The following is a 20,965-nucleotide window of genomic DNA, read 5'->3' as shown; positions in this document are numbered from 1 at the left end:
TCTTTCTACTGGGCCCAACTGAGTACGTTTATCCTCCCCTACCCACCTGAAGACGGAGACAGATCCAGTCTCTGAAACGTTGCAGTCTTTTGTCTTTTACATACCAGACGATGGATGAAGTCCAAAACAAGCCAAAAGAAGTTCATATTTATGGCAGTGAGAACCTAATTCAATAAGAAATGTACCTAAAAATTTTTTCTGCCATTTGCAGACTTACTGAAATACAAATGTTTTAATTATTTTCTGCAATTGGGAACTTTAACACAGGTTATAAGTAAGATATAATAGTTCATGTTGAACTACTGGTACTGTTTCGTAAGTACCAATATTATCAAGTTCTTATGAAATAACATTACTGAACCTGCTGTTTGTAGGCAAATGTCCTCAAGTCAAATAAATTTAACTTATTAAATAAAATAAAAAATTGATGTTCCTGGCATGTGGGGAAATATCTGCAATGATTCAGCTTGCTGATCTGTTCTGTCCACAGGCTCTGGGATTTGAACCTTTGAGGATTATGAATAATTCTTTTTTGCTTGAGCAGGTTACCAACTTGTTGCAGTCTTGCAATCATGGAGAATCAGGGTTTTTTCTTCAGGCTTTCTTACCCTTAGACTGTCTATTATGGCTAACAAGTCATGTCTACCTGCCATGTAATCCTGGGGAGGGTCCTTATCAAGTATGCCAAGTATTACCCACTGGGCCAGTGTGACATGGAGCTCACATAAGGCAGGGTCACCACTCCATGTACTTGAATTGTCTCGTACAAGAGTTCTAGCATCCCAAAATCTGGTTCCAGTGCTACCCACAGAACAGACATAGACTTGTGCTGTGAGAAGGGAAACCAGCATTTCATCCTGAGACCTTCATCATTGACTGTTCCTCTCTTGAGACCTGCAGTCATGCTCATAAATAAATCTCCAATGGATATCAGAGTGCAGAACAATACAAGTTGATGCAATAATTTGCTGATACTAGCAATGAAATCAGACTTATTACTACAGTATTGTGTAAATAATGGGCATAAGTAGTTAAATAGTGTTGTAAAAATTAATGGTAAATAGTTTGAAACTGTCCTTAATGAGTATAGTTATAATCAATTTAATTAAAGTAATATGACTGAAATTTATGCAAATGGGTTCAGAAACATCAAATTGGTCTCAATCTTCTGTGTACTATCAGTATGCCACATGTGAAAATTTTGTACATCCTTGCAGCAGAGGCTTAATGAAGAAATTAATACTGTATGAGCATAGTAAGGAAGAGAAGTGAACCCATGGCTGGCTCATGTGAACACAGTAATAAACCTTCAGGCTCCATAAAAGGCATGGAATTCTTTTATTACCTGAGCTGCTGTAAGGTTCTGAGGACTCTGCTTCATGGGGTTAGATATTATGAGAAGGAAATACAATAAGGCAGCCCCCACAATGAAACTGTTTTGGATAGAATGCTACTGAATGAAGGGTTTGGAGACTTTTTTTTAATATATTTTTCAGAGCCTACTCTCAGTTTTCTCCAGATGAAAGTATAATTGAACTTTGTGTAAGATTTAATTAAATTAAATTAATTCTTATGAAACATAATAAAGCTTCAACCTTAATGTCACGAGCAAGATGTATTTGAACATTTCTTGAACAAGACAGGATTGAGAAACCATACATGCAACTAATGAAATCCTCTCATGTTGTCAGTTATGTCAGTTATTAAAAAGTGACTGCTTCAGGGACCATCACTGTCCCCATCACAAGGATCTGATATGACATTCCATATGCATACCAGCCCATAACCCATTATCAGAACCGGGCATAAGCCACTTGTGCACTAGTGAGTTGAGTCATGAAGATGGTCTCTTAAAACATTGGTCATTTTTAACCAACTGACATAGCTGATAGCCTCAGAGGATTTAATTAATTTCAGCCACTGTGAAAGCTTCAGATCACATGCATAACACTTCTCAGAACAGCATATTAATGAAATATATGGATAAAGATGTCAGTATTTGTGTCAAGCTGCTGTTTTACCATTAATGTTAACTAAAGGCGCATTTATGTTTTACAATGTGACCAATTTTTTAAATCCCCATACCTGGTATATTGAAGGGTAATTAATCAAAGAAATATTTTGAGACTACAAACAGACTAACTGTGGTGAATCATGACTTTGATATTGAAATATAACAAAACCATATCATGGGTTGTAATTGCTTTTATTACAAGACATATGATGAATGTCCATGATACATATTTTTCATTTGAACAAATCCTGCTCTAAAAATGTATGCAAATTGCAAGGAATTTTTATGTTTGTGGTGCATCTAAGTCTCAAAACTTTCTGAGTAATCTTTAAAAGTTTACAAGTGTTTTACATGTAACTGACTATAATTACCAATTTATGTGGTGTGGATGGATCAAGAAGACATTTGTACATTATAAGACATGAAAGTCTAAAACAAATTTGAGAAAAATATACAGTGCTTAAATGAAAATATGTTTGAAGACTGCTATGCAGAACAAGTTTTACAGAATTCCAAGTTATAGATGAAGCAGTCTAATAAATGCAATTTTATCATGTTTTAAGTACAACATTTTTGCATATATCTTGTTCACTGTATAATTTGCTGAATGAAGTTTTAGATAACACATCAAGATTCAGCCTTTTGTTCATCCATCCACTCATGGTTGGTCAGAATTTCAGTACTGTTCACATGTTTGTATATTTAGTTCAGGTTGTGGTAACGCTATAGAATAGTGTCTGCCATTTGGGTCAGGTTTGTTTCTGTGTAAAGTAATCTTGTTAACAAAATCTAGGAATGAAAACATGTCCAAACCTGGTATTATATCCCTGTTTTTATATGCATTAAATCAAATGTAATATTATATATGTATGCTTCATAGTGTGTAAAAGATATTTCAAGAAACTCCTCATAATGATTGAAGCTCTTATTTTTAAATACCATTCCTATATATTATAGTAATATTATATTCATGAAAATTTATAGCTTAAAATGACTAGAATTGTTCTATGTTAATATCTAAGTATACAGAATTTTACAATAATTAATATTGAGTGGACTGATACACAGGGAGTTACAGTAATCCAGGGAAATTAACATGTCATTTTTCAAAGGCAGTTTTGTAATATTTTGTCAGTATTTTTGTAAATCACCAGGAACATCTTTCTGAAGAGAGAGTATATTCACTCCAAACCTTCAACCTGCTTTTGACCTGTGGCAGTATAACCAGATGTTATGAAGAAAATGTAGTTACACAAAGCTTAATGGAAGTTGTGCAGGATAACAGTAACTCTTATTCAGGTAATTATCTTTCATCATAACTTTAACTCTATATACAAACTCATTTGCTATAACTTATATGAAGCTGCTGAAGAATTCTGCTATGCTGGAATAAAACTGTAAAACAAACTCCCCTTCCAAATCAAAATTAAAAGTTTATCTACCAAGAGTAAACAATTAGAAGTACTGAAATAATTCCTCTTGAACGTCACCAACTGTAATGATGATTTTGTATGTATTATTAAGAAATGTTTTACAAACTATAATCATGTGTCTGAATGTAAATTCTGTATGCAGCACCATATGTTTATATATGTGTATATTTTCTTTACATATGGCTAATTTCTGTATGTATATGTTATATTTATGGGTAGTTAATGAAGAATGTGAAATATCTGTGTATAGTAATTTTCTTGATATAATACTTATAATTATAGAACATATAGTAAGTATAGTGTAATTTAACCGGTTCTAAATGTGTAAGATTTTAAGCCTTGTCCCATGGGGACAAATGCAAGGAAGAGCATGTCAGACAAAAACCACATGCAGAGGGATGAGGCAGTTAATATTCCTTTAGATTTGTGACAGCTTTATAATATTTAAGTTTAAGAGTCCATTCTTCTTAGTTGTAATACCATGTTGCTAGAGAAAGTCTGAAGTTTTGGAGGAACATGTCACTTCTATGTTTGGTGTAATTCTGAACATTATAATATTTTGAAGTTATACTTGGTTTTGATATTATGATTAATGAATTATATATTCATAGGTTATGTAATGTTATCATATGAACTGCATATAATTATGTTATGTAGCATAAAATAAGATGAAGGGATGATTATGCATGTTGAATTTGAAGAGAGTAAGGGGAAGCAGTTGAGAGGTACTGTCTCAACATTCACTTCAAACAGTGAGGAAAACAAGCATTCTGAGAAATTTGGACACTGAAAGTACTGTAAATTCAGGAGTGCAACATTGTACTATATTAATGTGGGTATAATGTTGGGGTTGAAGGATGACTGCACCTTTGTTCACGAAGATCTTACAATGGTGAAGTTACCAGGAGCTGAGAAGCATGTCTTGTAATAGAATATTGTGAATCATATTCTACCCCATCAGGTAAAACAAACTACCAGAAAGTTTCATTATGGAAGCCCACAGTGTAATTGAAATTTCTGATGTTTTCCGTTTCAACCACCATTTCTGTCTGCTCTATATTTGTGATGTGGTTTCACACTGATCCCACACAAGAATGCACACAGTATAATCTCTTTCTTACAGATTGCTCGATGACAGTGATGCCAGTATAAAGAAGAAATATTTTGGATTGTAGCAACAAAATGTTGTCTATATATATAGGTAGTAATCCATTGGTCTATAATTCACACATAAAATAATCTAATATTTAGTTCCTATGAATGTATCTCATATGAACATTTCATTGACGTGTGTAACAGTAAATTTTACTACAATTCTTACATAACTAGAAAAAATTTAGCTGAACACTTGCACTATGAGACCAAGTGTTGCGAACTGTAAACGTTATTTCTTCTAGATTTTGAGTTCTTATTCTCTTCTTCTAGATGAATAAATTACTGTTTCCAAAAATAATATAAATTATTGTATTCTCAAGTAACATTTTAAATGAAGGATTGAAAACACATCACTGAAGCTACTGCAGTACGTATTAGAGTGCACCAAGCAATTGGTTCAACAGTTCGTGACATCCTATTCAAAGGAATTAAGTTCTTTATAGAATTATCTTTCAAATGAGGTCCATACAGTTATCCTCCAGTTGACAGCCTTTTTTTAACAATAAAGTTAGAATTAAAGTATATTTGAATTATTTTGACTATTTTTACTTTTTTCTCTATCTATGCATTTCTTTTTCAGGTTCCTGAAAAATTCTAAGGGTTGCACAGAATGAATGGTTTAGAGCTGTGGCAGATGCAGAAATTTATTCTGCGCAATAACACTTCAGGAATCCGGGAAGACATATGTAAATAGGGACTTCCATTCCATGTTCTTCCATTCATTGCCAACCAGAAGAATTGAAGACATCAGAGATGTTTTAAATTTGAGAAAATGAATAGAAAGCTGCATTATATAATTAATATTCATCCTAATCTAGCCATATGATGTTATTACTCATGCAGGCAGACTGACCTAATTAGAATATGGTAAAAGTGGCAAGATGATAGCAACGTCATTATTTAACAAGAAGTTCCGGGAAGAAGCCTATTTTCTTTTCGTTCAATATGAACTTCATCGAAAATGATGCCTCCAACAATTCTTCTTTGCCGCGGGAACATCTTTATGGAGCTGTTACCTAACAACAATAAAGGGATGTACAGACCCTCAGACATATGCGTCCAACAGTTCTTCTATTGTTGCATGTATTTGTTGCTGTACTAACGTGTTTACCAAACCATTGCCTCACGACGAAAAGAGGGATACACTTTACTGAGCCCTGTCTAGCAATGATAGAAGGGGTACACATACATACTCACAGACTGATGGGAGGGATTAATGAAGTATGCCATTGAGATAAACTCAGATGCCATGATATATATACCAAGTTTCATAAAGATTGGTTTAGGCATTCAAAAATTAATGTGGGAGGGATTCGCAAATACACAGACAGCATGGAGATTGCATAAGCCAACTTTAGGAAAGTAGGCTAATATAAATGTCAAATTCTTATAGCAACCAGTTATAACATATCTCTATGTAACTTATCTATTTAATGAATGCAATTTTGAAATAATAATAATAAAATGGCAACACTATTCATTTCAAACTTTTCACCATGAAAATATCTATAACTGTGTATTCTTGTGTAGCAAGAACTATGAAAGCCCAATACACAAACTGCTAGATTTCACTTTATAAAGTTTCTCTTTCTTTATCACTCAAATGTGTATGAATATTTATATTCATATGAAACATTTTGGTTCAGAATATAATATTTAAATATCTGAATATCCATAAAAAGCAATTTTGTCTTTTAAGCTGTATTTTACAAGACATCTGGCACATTCATAGTAATAAAAACATTATTGCAGAACCCCTTTTAAAAATAAATGTATCTTCCTTTACAGAGATGACAATTTTTCTCTGTAGCAAACTTCTTCCATCTGTAGCAAAAGAAGCTGAAGTCAAATACGTTAATCCTCAGCAACAAAGATGTATGCTGGAAAATTAGGTCTCGGCTATATCGTGTGGGGTATGCCACCTAGAGTTAAATTCAAATAGTATAGGATTCTCGAATTTCATATTTCTTTTGTCCTTGAAAAATTTGGAACTTCCATTAATGACATTTTTTGTAGAATGAAAAATAATAATGTAAAAGTTGTTCAAAATCAATGATTACCTTCTGGTTTGACTGCAGTAAGTAATGAACTATTGGAAGCAGCCCATGACATTTTGTTTTATGGCGACAGGCCATAGACATGTCAACAATTTTTTAAGCATTGTCCACTTGTCAATGGTAGTGCATGTCTTTGGTTTTTAAGTTCTTTATAAAATTTGTTTGCTTTTGAACTTCTTGCTTATGTACTGTATAATACTGTTCAGTATTGTGATTTTCAGGTATTACCTATCTGCATTGGTTTCATTTGTCTGCATAAGAAAGGAAATATTTCATATATATTCCAATAATGAACTGGAAAGCTGATTTTTAGCAGTTGAGTGATTTTCCATACTTTTCATAATTGTAATTATGAACGTACATTTATTCAGTATTAATATCATATTCAGAAAGAACTATGGTTAATATTTGAATGGTTACAGGATGAGTGGGACATTTGCCCATAATGCAACTTGATAATTGGCAAAGAAAGGTTCACAGAGCCCCACATATCAAAGGATAGGACAACTGAACTACACACATATTTGCTTGGTAGTATGAATGAATATTGATGGGTGCTGCTAGTCTAACTTGCCCTCAACTAATTATATCTTTATTAGTACAAATGGATACTATTTGGTTTCATTCTTCTATATCAGCAGTGGTAAACTTGTTCAAATGCAATAAGAAATCCTTGATGACTGTTGGCCTCATCAGAATGAAAGTGAAATCTCTGACTTGTGGCACCTGGTTGGTACACAGATGTCCCTAAACACAAAAAAATAAGGTGAAGAACCAAGCAGGACCCAAGATGATCCCAACCTCTGAAGTCAAACATTTGTTTAAACCGATCATATTTTTAGGAGTCATAGAAGTATATTAATTCCATATTGCTTCAAATATAAGATGCCCTCAAATTTCAGAATCATCGAGTTTTTTAATGTTGGTTTAAGGGAAAAAATTAAAAAGGTGCACACTCCTCGAATTTTAGACACACCTGAGTTCTTCAACAAGAAGAGATGTTAAAATGTGCATCATATATTAAAAGTAATACAGTATATTCACAGCTGATCTTCTGTAATTTGACCACCTGCTCTATTATGTTTTATGCATTAAACCCTGCAGTATTACTTTTTCTAGATTACAACCTAGCAATACTATGGTGTTTTCTGTAGTCCAGTATATATAGAGAGGGCCAGAAACTGTAGGTAACATAAGTGCAAAGAATGCATTCCTTTTTCTTTTTGTAGAGTCACTTAAAATTTTCAATTGAAATAAAATTCAAATATCTTATCCCACAGAGTTAGTCATCAATGTAGGGTAACATGAAATTAACTATATTGTCCTGTTCCTGATGCTGAAATCAATTATATACATAACAGTAGGAGAAAATCTGCATAGGGTCTTATAAAAGAAACTGTGGCTAAAACATGTCAAATTATGAGCTATAAAAAGAGTGTAGAAAGAGGGTAATAATAATGTAATATAAATTCCCATGTATGCCAAAGTCCCCCAAGTGGCCTCATCACTTCAGGTTTTTGAGTGACGCCCTTTATGCATTTTGCAGATCTCCCATGCATGCTACAAGCCCTCTCAATTCATGTTCCTTGGTTTTATAATCCTAATGGTATTTGATTGTGTGCAAATTCTGAATATTCTTCTCAGCACGCTGTTCTCAGACACCTTTATTCTATGTTCCTCCCTTAATGTGAGAGACCACATTTGATACCCATACAAAACAGCAGGTCAAATTACAGTTCTGTATATTTTAATCTATATGTGTTTAGATAATGGAGAAGGGGGCACATGATTTAGAAGTGAGTTGTGGCAAGCATTTCTTGAATTTAATCTAGTTTTAATTTCTTCGTTAATGAAATTTTGATTTGTTACTGCCACTTCAAATATTTGAACTTTGTCACATATTCTTAGGCTTTAGAGTTTGTATTTATATGGTGATTTTGTGCCACACTCTGGCAATGGTATCTGAACATATAAGCTTACTTAGTTTTCTGTGAATTTACTCCTGGACCAGCCTTAGTAGCATATAGTGCAAAATCAACAGTATGCACCAGAAGTTATGTGTTCCATTTTATTCTATTCTACCCCATCTGTATATTTCTATTAACAGTAAAACTGAACATACCCATACATACATGCTGCATGAAAAACAGACTCATTATTTGAATCAGCAATTTAATTTGTAAGAGTAATAAAACTAGTTTTTCATTATATGAAATATTTAGGCCATTTATACATTTACCACTGCATTTTTATTATGGCTGTAGATGAATTAATGAACTCACAAGAAAAATTTATGGAACCACACAGAAAGCCACAGCCTGGTGCTTGTAGGTAGTCTGCACAGGCACGTCCGAATGGCGTTGATGTCGATGGCTCCAGCTCGAACTCCATGGAACGCATTCTGATTCCACAGATGAAAGGATTTGGTCTGCAACGGAAGATATAACAAGCAACAACTGTTAGTTATTTGCCATGCTAACGTTTCATCATATGTCCTATTATCATTCATGACAAAATAGACCACAAGATGATGAAATATTTCCAAATAACTAAAGTCATTATGAACTGGAGTAACTACATAACAGCAGACTGCATTTCAGTGTCTAATAGAGTGGATTTATATTTTTAACATAATACACCTACAATCATTTTTATTTCATTCAGCTTTTTTAGCTTGAGGGATGCAATTTTAAGGTACAGCTTTAAAAGGTACTGTATTTAAATGTTTCACTGAGTTTCTGTTACTGGTATTATACGTGTATTTTCCAGAATAACAACACTATTATTAATTTCCAGGGTTTTACAGCTATTCTGATAAGCCAAAAGAAGTGGGCTGGGTGGTAGTTATTTGCCAAGAATAAATAAAAAATATTGACAAAATTATTATTGTAAATCTAGGACAGTTTTGGTATCATTTCTTGTTATATATTTTTATTTATGAGCAGTGATTATTGGTAATGCAACATCACCTATACTGTTAGATAAAAATGTTAGTATTTTAGCGTTAGAACATCATTTATAGTGTAATAATCACTGGATGATATATTTCTAATTACTCCTCATTTGATGAATCTTGTTGACTTATATGTGATGACTACTTCAGTCACCCCTGATGATTCTCATGGTTCTGAGATTCATTTAATATTCCACGTCGTGTAATTTCATGTTTCAAAATCTTGTAATGAATATACTCAGTAGGGTCTGCAAAAATTATCTGTATTTTATGTACACTTGTCCAGTATTCTGAACTTCTTAGTACAAAAGCTTGTTATTAGTATTTAAGAATCATTCTTGAAGTTCATGTCAGTTAACACTTGCCTGATAAATTCATAGACACAGTCCAGGTTGGGAGGATAGTATTCAGGATAGAAGGGAGTGTTGACTGACCCACGCTTGTCAGGAATCCGCGTGTAACAGGTCATGCCCGCTGCTCCAGGAATGTCAGAAACAATAGGTTCCTGGAAGAGACCTCCACAGTCATCCAGGATTCGATATCTTAACCGATATCGGTACTTAATATCTGAATCAGGCCAGTCGTCTGGATTATGCAGTGAACTGTGAAATATGAGGCGTAGTGCTCTGGAACCTGGTTGAAACAAGTACTGAACTGCAACAATCACAGGATTAACTCAAGATGAGCAACAATAGAAGTAACTGAGATAAACAGTGTCTAGGATGCGGCTCTGCTACCATATTTTGGTGACTAGTTCTTCATTCTGTGGACAAATTCATCATTCTTGTTTTTGAAATTAGGGGTAACAGTTGGAATTGAACCTGTAATTTTTGGATACTAGACTTATATGCTAACGTCTAGGCCACCTAATAGTTCGTTGCACAAGACTAAACAAAAAAGAAAACCTTAAACATAGATATAACTACATGTCATGACTCTTTGGGTAATGGATTTGTGTGTTAATGTTTAGGCCACCAGGTTTTTATATATATAGGTATTTTTAAATTTTTAAAATCACACATAGTTACTATATTTTCGGAAATTTAAAAAATTGAATATTTCTAATTTCTAACTATACCGACCGAGCGACCGCCGCTTGTCGGCGAAGTTAGCGCCAACGTTTGTGGATATAGGATGTCGCGTGGTCAGCGCAAGATCCCCACGGCCGTTAATCTCGGTTTTCTAGACCGGAACAGCTATTTCCTTGAAATATCTCCTCAATTATCCTCACGAGGCTGAGTGGACCCCGTTCCAGACACACTACTTCTCAGAAAATTTGGTAGCGCCGGGAATCGAACCCGGGATCTGTGAATCTGTAGCCACTCTGACCACTAGACCACAAAGGCCGTCGTTTATTTGTACTGCATAACAGATTTATGTCCACCACCGTTCATTGCTTGCCAGTCTTTGAAAACGTCCATTGTGCAGAGCCATTGTAGTAAGCAAAATAGGCGATGGAGTGTGGGAATATGTACGTGTATTCACGAAATTGTCGTTAAGCATAAGCAGTTCCACTCTACAGTTGCAGCTTGTTTTAAAGAAAAGACAGGAGAGCGAAGAAAGTTTCCTCTAGTACTCTTTAAGCGTGATCACGTAAGCCATGTCGTAACAATTTCATATAATAGGTGATATTTCAGATCCAGCAAGAATATTAACAAGAGAAACTGTACTGTACTTTATCTTGAAACATGCATACTCACATGTCGAACCGGTGAGATTCCCACAGAATCTGCTTCCCCCTTCAGGGACACATGAATCTACAGCTAACCAATCCGTTTGACAGAAACCGCCATCTTCATATGTCTGTACAATAGTCAGCTGTTCCGCTGTGATAGAAAATATGTCTATTAGCTTATTGCATTTAGAACTTGAATTCAGAACAAAAATCATACGCGTTATTCTAATTTAAATGTCGTGGCCAAAGAGAAAATGTAGATATTCGGTTTCCAAAAAGTACATATATATTGTATGCGAAAAACCGAAAACAATGGCATAGGTGGGGCAATGATATTGAAACAGATGTGGATTGGATTAATTTGGCTCAGTATATGGAGGAGACGTGGGCTCTTGAGAAAGCGGTAATGAACATTCAGGCTCTATGAGAGATGGGAAATTTCTTGCACAGCTGAGCGACTGTTAGTTTCTCAAGAAGGACTCCTCTCCATGAAATTAATTAGTTAGTTAATTGTATAAGATAGAACAACAAAATAAATTGAGATGTACGAATAACAATTCATTTTTATAGCAGATTTCTAGTCCTATAAACCGGCCTTTCCCAAAGTGTGAGCCCCTCCTTCGCATGGACCTTGAAGAATCTTCCGGATCCATCAAAATTGGACCCATAACTAAATGATGGATTTTATCCTAGATAAAATATAGATCTATAAAATCATGTCGATTTAATTAGACGTTACAGTATATCGAAAGGAAATAATTTCTAAACAATATTTTATTTGATTTCTTTGGTTCGGGAGCCCTTAAATGATTTTATCCACTTTAAGGGAACCTCAGACTAAAGGAGTCTGGGAGCCGCTGTTCTAAACCAACACCTCGAGCATTAAGAGAAAATTCCTAAGGTCAGAGCGCGGTGAGCACTGTGAGGCTCGTGAGCACAGAGATCATAGGTCCACTTTCTTCTGTGAGAAAAGCAATAGAGGGTGATGGGTATTTGGATATGCTAAAAACAGGCTTTTCTACATCTTCAAGGACGTGATAATGTTATTTCCCTGTGAAATATTACATTCCAATTTTCGGTAACGTTATGTGATAACCACCGAATGTAGAATTTCCGAATTAGTTGATTGGTATAGGACGATCGTTTTATTGGTTTGATCGTTTACACAATCTCTGTGCATTAGATTTGACTTTTTGAGGTTATGTACAGGTTAAAATATGTTCCTCAAAAGTGATGTCGCTACAGAGGTGGAGAGGAGAATATCGGAAGCCAGGTTGGATGTATGACGAGCTACAAATGGAGTTAATTAATAGTAAGTAAGTAATTAATCCAAAATAAATAAATAAATCTAATGTTATTCCGGAAATTTATAATTTGATTGATGTTCTGCCATGTTGCGTTCAATCGATAATGCGAGTTGCTTTAACGGATGCTCTCTGTTACGTAAGTTATATGATTATTAGAAAAGATTCATGTAGCTCGTGTATTTTGGATAGACGGCATTAAAGTATGAAGCTAGAAGTGTTTTATGCTCAGTTATGGAGCACAATTCTTCACTCTTATTATAAGATATTGTTCTGTAATTTATCTGGAAAGATTAAAGTAATTCTGAATGTATCTCATAGACCAAGATTAATACCAAATAGAACGCTTCCCAGTACGTTCAAACTCTCTACCATTCACCTAAACTGTTCAATAAAACAAAAACCAACTTCTTAAACTTCAGTTATTAGTTATTAGTTATTAGTTGATGGTGAACTTAGTTCATTTCAACAGACAACAGAGTTTAAAAATTGTATGACTGTAGCATGTATGAACGCCTGGTTGCAATCAGAATATGTTGTGCTGTATAAGTAGTTTATAATGTGTTGAAATTTAATTCCTGATATTGTATTCCATGAAATTAATCAGAAAATATTTAAAATTGTTTTCTCCAATCTACACCTTCAACTTAGGCAGGCGGGTTGATGTCATGGCAGAAGTATAAATCACAAATATGCAATTATTGTACACACCGTAGAATTTCACTCCGCAGTGACTGGATGAGGACCTCGCAATGTCATAACAACAGTCAAATCCTGGAGGATAACTGCCAGGGTAGTTGGGAGAGTCCAAGAACCCTTCTGGTGCTTCCAGACGGATGTAACAACCAATACTTTGAAGAGTGTCTGAAATTCAAAATCCTTATATATCAATGTGACTGCTTGTTATTCTGTCGTTATGTACGTTATGACCTAGTTACGAATATGAGTAGAACATGTAGTACGCAGTATGCTTGCGTCGTATTACAATGTCCATATTTGCCGAAAATTCCTTTATATATCAGCACCGCTAGCTCACGTTATACTATCAAGGCGGGACTCAAACAACATGAACTTTGTAAGTTTTGTGGTTTTCACGGCGATGACTATGAAGAAAGTCGTCTTCTGGGTTTAGGCGCCGTGTATTCTTCGTTTTGGCCGACAGCTACTGCTCTCTGCATTCCAAGCCATTCAACTGCTCTGAAGATGGAGGCGATACGTTCCTCCGAAACGTCGGCCAAAACGAAGAATACACGGCGCCTAAACCCAGAAGACGACTTTCTTCAACAGGAACTTTGTTCAGTTTAGCTCTTCAAGATTTATATGGCGGTATGTTTTCGAAAACTGTGCAGCCTTATTTCTAAATTTTTTGGTCGCCTTCAAAGTACTCCCCTTTGGAAGCTGTGCACCGATATCAGCTCCTAGTCCACAGTTCAAAACGATTTTGGAACTGGTTTTGTGGAATGGCCTTCAGAGCTGTCGTCGTATTACTCCTGATGTCATCAGTGTCATCAAAATGCCTTCTTTCAATATTTGCTTTATCTTCGGGAACAGAAAAAGAGCCATTGGGGGCGAGATCTGGTGAATAGGGAGGGTGTTCCAGCACAGTTACTTATTTACTAGCTAAAAACTCCCTCACAGTCGGTGCTCTAATTCAAGCTCGGACACTCTCGCGACGGCACACCAAAACACACTCAGACAATAATAGACGCCACTAAGAAAGAGACTGCCATAGATCATCAACAACACAGCTGTGAAACAATGATATGCCAACGTCACCAAACCATACTGAGGTTTCTGTCCACTGCTGCCACGGCAAGCACACCGTTCGTGAACTTTTGTAACCTCACCATGCAGGAACCTCAGCAATGTTGTTGATTTACATTCTAAACTACAATGTACTACATGTAAACGAACTGTATTACTGTTAACACAAGATGATACAGAATTGACCCCAGCACCAGCAGACGCCAAGGACGACGTCTGGTCTTTCTGAGGGACAAGCAAGCTGCAGGTCACATGAAACCCCCAGAACGGAGCAGGAAGTATCCCGCTGTGTTTTCTGGGAATTTCAATGCTTAACTTCGACGGTGCGAGTCTTTGAAAATTGGAGACTTGACAGATACGAGTCGCAATAATTTTCGGAGGGGCGTACCGAGCGATCGTTAGCGTACCTTCATTTATTTGAGAGCTGTCAGAAGGATCGTCTTGTACTTAGGCCCAAATTAACATGGATCTTGTTAGGGATTGGCGGAATGTCAATGAGAGTAATACCCAAATTTTAGGTGCAGCCAATCAGCAAAATTTCAGAGGAGAGAAAACCGGGCGTTCCCGGAACCGTCAGGACTTCTGCCTCTCCAGAGCAGTCAGTCATCAGATGGGAGTAACAGGAGTCAGTTGTCTAAAGGGAGTAACAGGAGTCAGTCGCAAAAGGGGGATAACAGGAGTGAGTAGCAAAAAGGGAGTAACTGGAGTCAGCCGCCTTAGTGAGTAACACGAGTAACCTCCCGGACGTTAAATCGGTGTTGGCCGAGTCCGGTACACAAATTCAAAGTGCTACGGCCCTGTAAGGTGTAATTCTAGTTCACGTCTATAATAAAGAGCAACAGTGCTGGTGAAGTGTGAGTTTTAAGTGTTCTCTCTCTCCTTGTGTGAGCAAGGCCCAGAAGTCGCCCTGAGGCAGGATCTCGTCCTACCGTCTGAGCAGTCGGAATCCCAAACGCCCGCCTATCCATATCCCCACCTTTGTTTTCCCCGTTCCAAATTCGTGGATTTCAGTAAAGTCCACTGGCGCCCATACAAATTCAAATTCAGAGTAATCCCACACACTATCCTGAACCAGACAGCAACGAGAAACGGGCTGATGAAAGAGGAGTCCAACGTAAGGGCACTAAGAGGGTGGTTATAAGTGGCGAGTTATAAGTGCCGACCAACTTGTGCGGCTAGAAGTCTCACTGAGCGGTTACAGAATATAAAAGTGACGCCAAACGTGTAGGCGAGCGTAACATACAGTCAAACTTTATTGTCGGACCTCGCAACCTAAAGTTTTATTCTTAGACCTGTATAAATCCTTGATTATGTTTTAAGCTAGAGCAAATCTCCGTTTACCGGATCTTCCAACCTATGACGACAGTGGTCGGGTGAAAAACAGATATAAGAAACGAAGAAACACGAAAGAAGCAAAAGAAGATGAAAATAGAAAAGGAAAATAAATAAAACAAAGAAAGATTAAAGGAACAAGAAGAAATGAACAAGGAACATTAAATAAAGACAAAATAAGAAGAAAGTAAGGCTGAAAGAGATAAGCAAATAAGGGAAATGCGTGTCACAGTTTGCAGAAACAATCTCAGCGTCTGAGGGCTTACGGTTGCAGCGCTTCGTCTTTTTGAATCCTTGTCAAGGAAGTAACTCTTGCGCTTTCTGTGAGTTGAGCAACGTGGACGACGTTAGACATGGAGATTGTCATCAGTAAATAATTCATAACTTCATTTAAAAGAGAGAGACCTTCCCAGGTGCGGTCAGCATTGTTCCTGTAGTCACGAAATTACCATATTGTTCCTCCCTGTTTCTCGATATAAACATAGACGCAGCAGGAGGACAAAGAGATTTTGCACTCTTATGAATAATGCTGAGATTAATGCCAAAAGATTATTTAAAACTTCTGCAACCGTAAATATTGACAACGGTAATGCTACGATGGAACATAGACTGAGGGTGTTTGAGAACAGGGTGTTGAGGAGAGTATTTGGGCCGAAGAGAGATTGTAACCGCACAATGCAAAGGACTACAATGTTTTGTTCACGTGTGTCGGTACTTGTCGCTACATCAAAGCAGAGGCAATGCCTCACACCCCACTCCAACCAACGGGACCTGAACCCTTTCGCAGTTCCGGGATGGTAAAGTTTATGACGGGTCGCAATCCCCGGACTAAACCCAAACCAGCCCGACACTCTCTCTACTTTTAGAAAGCGCCATATGTACTAATAAGATAAATATGTCCAAAAGACATTGAAAAGAACTTTTGTCACTAGAGAGAGGTGGCCCTCTAACGGTCATAACTCTCCAAAGGTTAAAACCTGCCTTTAGAAAGGAGCGGCGAATTATTTCATTAGTAGAGGAACGGGACCAATTTCCAACACCTGATTCATCACGGACCTACTCTTAGGAGACCGTTAGATTGAACCCTCTCAATCCACCCCGGGTCAGAAAGACGGTGAGAGCGTGTGAACCCCAACTCTCGCCGCGAAACAGCTGACCAGTGGAGGAATGAGAAATCTATCGAACCCCTCCCCCTTCTAAATTCAGCCAACCCGGAGATTTGGAAGATGACAATGAGGCCTTCTTCAAATTTTGGCAGGACCTCTGAATATTCAAAAACGGAGAGTGAGTTCCTGTGGGGAGTCTCGTAAGAACGGTTAAACTGACCGGACGCGTCTGTCTGTCTCACTCGTATGTTAAGTAAAATTAGTGTTCGAGCAACGGGTGGAATTACAGTAGAGTAACGCACTGAAATGTATCTCAGAGGCGCGCAGATTAAAAAAAGTCAATAAAGTTAAGTGGTGCCAAGTGTTTGTGTGTCCCGTGTGTTCTTTCCTCCTCGTCGGAGTAAGGCCCTAAACGACCTGAGCCAGAGTCTCACGCCAACCACTGCTAGCCCGATCATCATCAGCTCCCACCCCGTCCACCTTTTCCCTTCACTTCGCAGCTGTACCCACAGTTGCTGGCGCCCATAACCATCCAGTCCAAGTCCCGGACCGGATACCCTTTCCATAGTGAAGAGAAGTGGTGGAGTTGGAGAAGCGGTGGAGCCAGCTAAAGCCGACCTAGCTGCAAGCTCCGCGACCAACGACGGCAGTGGTGAGAACAACAAGAGAAAGGAAGGAAGGTAAAGAGTAACAGCAACCGGTGTGGCTAGAGGTTACACGAGGGGGGACGGTAAGAAGATGAAGTGACAGGAGGTTGGAGAAAACTGCATAATGAGGAGCTTCATAACTTGTACTCTTCTCCAAGTATAATTTTAATGATCAAGTCAAGGAGGATGAGGTGGGCAGAGCATGTAGCACGAAGGGGAATGAGTGCATTGGTGGGAAAACCAGAAGAAAAGAGACCACTGTGAAGACCAAAGCTTAGGTAGGTGGACAATATTAAAATGGATCTTAGAGAGATATGATGGGATGGAGTGGATTGATCTGGCTCATGATATGGACCAGTAGAGGGCTCTTGTGAACACGGTAATGATCCTTCGGGTTCCATAATATGGTGGGAAATTCTTGAGTGACTGCAGAATTGGCGGCTCCTCAAGAAGTGTTCAGCTCCATGAATAAGTAAGTAATGTGACAGACAACACAAATTGCTCTCTTATCTGAGTATGCTACCTACGTATCTCTAATACACGATAGTAAAGAGGTTGGTCTAGAAATAAAACGATAAAGTTAACTAAGTAACTTGAATGTTCATGTTTCGTCACCAAAATGCATTGAAAATCACAGTGATGCTAGTAAACCATTAAAAAGTTTGACGAAATTTAAAACGTTTTAAAGTTTCAATATCACGTTATAATTACACTGAACAAAGAAATAATGGCAGATCAAATTCATGGAATAAGAAATTTACTTAAATCTCTCCCAGAGCCATATAGTTTCCTAGATACTTTATTTTCAAACTATGTAAGTAATATCCTTCCCGCATTGTCGTAAAAGTTTCATACCCACACAAGAGAAGTAACAGCGTCATTTTACAAGAGCTTGCGCTACAGTAATTCAGTGAAGGTTATTACAGTTTGTGTTGTAAAATTAAGGCCAGTGTCCAGCCTAGTCTACAAAAGAGGTTTGTTAGTTTTAATACACCTAAATAATTTGAAATCAATATTTAACGTATCCAAACAAACCCAAAAGGAAATTTAAGCATTAAGTGATTAAAATTATTTTAACGGAGGTAGCAGTTATCACAGGGGACGAGCAGCCCCCTAAGAACTTTAACTGATATTCAGGTTTTACCCTCTCATGTTTTGTTTTTCTAACCGTTCGTTCAAGTCTCCATGTAATACACTCGTATTCTGACATTCGTGTTTGTGTACCATCATCCCCACCGCCTTCTAACCTCTCACTTGCAATTCCATTTCCAGTACCCAAGTGTAAGTGGAAGAAAAGTTAAAAATAATAATCTGAAGACGTATTTATACCCCTCCCATATTACGCGGGTCCTTTGTCACCATGGTACGGTGTGTCCTTCGATTGCGGAAGATGGGAACGTCCTTCATACATAGAGCGTAGTTAAGTTTACGAGTATGTTATAGAAGAAGTAGTCGCGGATAACAGACAAGAGTTGCGCAGGCGACTACAACCCTCTCACCGGAAACTACGGGATGTTATGCAGGACCTCGGACTTTGGCGGATTTTTTTAGATAGTGTCCAAAAGTGGGCTGATGTGAACAATGCAGGGTACCTTCTGGTTAAAGTTTGAGAATTCTTGGCCCGGAGCGACTATCATCTTGTTAAGGGATCTGCTCCACATATTTGGTTAATATGTACCACAATGAACTGTGAGAAATATATATTGAAAGGTTAAGTAGTGCGCGCTACAACAAATATAATAAAGATTAAAAGGGGGTTTAGTGATATTATGAATGGTGGACGAAATTACTGTTTTTACAGTGACGTAACTGAGAGAGTAGGATAATGTGCTATAGAACGTTCCAGAGAGTCCTTGACAGTTAAGTATAAATTGTTCACAGACGTAAATAAGATGTATAATTACACGACTTTAAAAATGCAAATTATTCTTACAGGAAAGACAAAAGAATGTCAAATAACTGATATCTTCATCCAAGTATTTCGGAAGTTGGGAAAGAAATTAAATACAAATTCCAGGAACCTACATTTTCGGTATGAAGGAAAAACAGAAGTGTTCATAACACGACATACTGTTGTTAGTCACGCACTGACAGGAGCAATAGCGGATATGCAGTTACATTCAGTTTTTCCAGCCAGTTATTACTGGAAGATTCATTGCACAGGAGGTAACACGTTATAGAGACGGATAGCATAGCTCTGTCTTCGTCGTTATACACACAAAAGGAGGAACACAACAACAATAATAACAACAGCAACGATGACGACAATGGCAACAACTTTAAGAAGAATAATCTCTTTTGAAAATTTGATAATTGTCCATCTGATCAAGAAATTTCCCCCTTTTGTGTAACCAGTAGTCAAACTATCGTCATCCCAGAAGTCAGCCACCAGATCATACGCCGAGCCAATTTAGCCAGACCACAGTTGTATACCTTGTGTCAATAAGATCCATTTTTATTGTCATCCTTCCATCTACACTTAAGTCTTTCAAGTAAACAGACAAATTAAAATGTTACATTCGATGATATTGATGATGATGATGACGATGGTGATAAGGGTAACAATAGTAGTCATAGATGACCCAGCTGGAACCCTTATTGAGATAATTGAATTCAGTTCACTCTTACGCGTTACGCTTATTTAAGGTCCATTTCAATATTATGCGCTCATTTTCAAAGAGGTCTCCAAATTTGAGAGTGATAGTAGTTATCATAAAAGTTGTTAACAGCAACAACTACATCATCAACAAGTTAAGCAAGAGCTTCAATAAATGTTAAAGCAGTGTATAAACACACGCAAGCTGTTAAACTCTGTACACACTTAAGAAACACTTTGCGACCGACCCCATAACAGTTATTGTGAGAAGCATATTCTGCTGTTACGTGGCGTGTGAGGTACTTATTTATACTCACTGTTATTGTCACGATGCTTGATGCCTCCCACACTGACAGGGCAGCTTCTCAGAGCACAGAGCATGACAACAAGCGATATCCTCAGCATGAGTCTTGTTGCAACTTCCGTCCGCGAAGCACTGGTGCAACAAAAACAAATGAAGATCGCGGTGGAAGAAGTAATGCTGCCGTGCCTCGCCTTCACTTTCTTTCAAAAGCTTATAAAAACATTCTCCTCTCCAATGGATCTGCACAGTGTACCTATACAGAGCATGTATAGTAACAGAGTTCAGGATAAGTGGGTCGGTCTGTTGCTTCATCCTTGGACCGAGCGACCGAACATGTGAGAGCTTGGTTAACGGAATCTAGGCCCATCGAAACAGTCCCATGGTGTAAGATTGCGATAATAAAGAACACACGTTCCGTGCTGTTTTACTTCGACGCCCAACGGGCAATAAACGACTTGGCTTCCAGTTGGCAAGGAATTTAGAAATTTAATGTTAATGGAAAAGTAACGCGTAGTTTACAGTGGTAAAAGGTGAAGTTGTACCTGTGCTTAACTAATCAAGCACTGCGCCATTAAGACGAAGGGGGGAGTTGATGTATAGATCCACGTTTTCTTGACTTTGACAG

At 37.3% G+C, this 20,965-nt stretch overlaps 1 protein-coding gene across 1 annotated transcript; it reads right to left on the bottom strand.

Annotated features, from left to right (window-relative positions):
- Positions 1 to 70: 70 nt before the first annotated feature.
- LOC111873931 (cubilin-like) lies at positions 71 to 20,441 on the bottom strand. The gene is made up of 6 exons (XM_023869041.2): positions 20,354 to 20,441; positions 13,303 to 13,455; positions 11,313 to 11,438; positions 9,978 to 10,266; positions 8,942 to 9,087; positions 71 to 7,406 (listed from the first exon to the last, which is right to left on the bottom strand). Exons 1-6 carry the CDS (start codon positions 20,439 to 20,441, stop codon positions 7,294 to 7,296), a joined length of 915 nt encoding a protein of 304 aa, XP_023724809.1. The 3' UTR covers positions 71 to 7,293.
- Positions 20,442 to 20,965: the final 524 nt, after the last annotated feature.

Source organism: Cryptotermes secundus, unplaced genomic scaffold (assembly GCF_002891405.2).
Source record: "Cryptotermes secundus unplaced genomic scaffold, Csec_1.0 scaffold639, whole genome shotgun sequence".
NCBI lineage: Eukaryota > Metazoa > Arthropoda > Insecta > Blattodea > Kalotermitidae > Cryptotermes > Cryptotermes secundus.
This window is presented reverse-complemented; position numbering and strand designations above follow the sequence as displayed.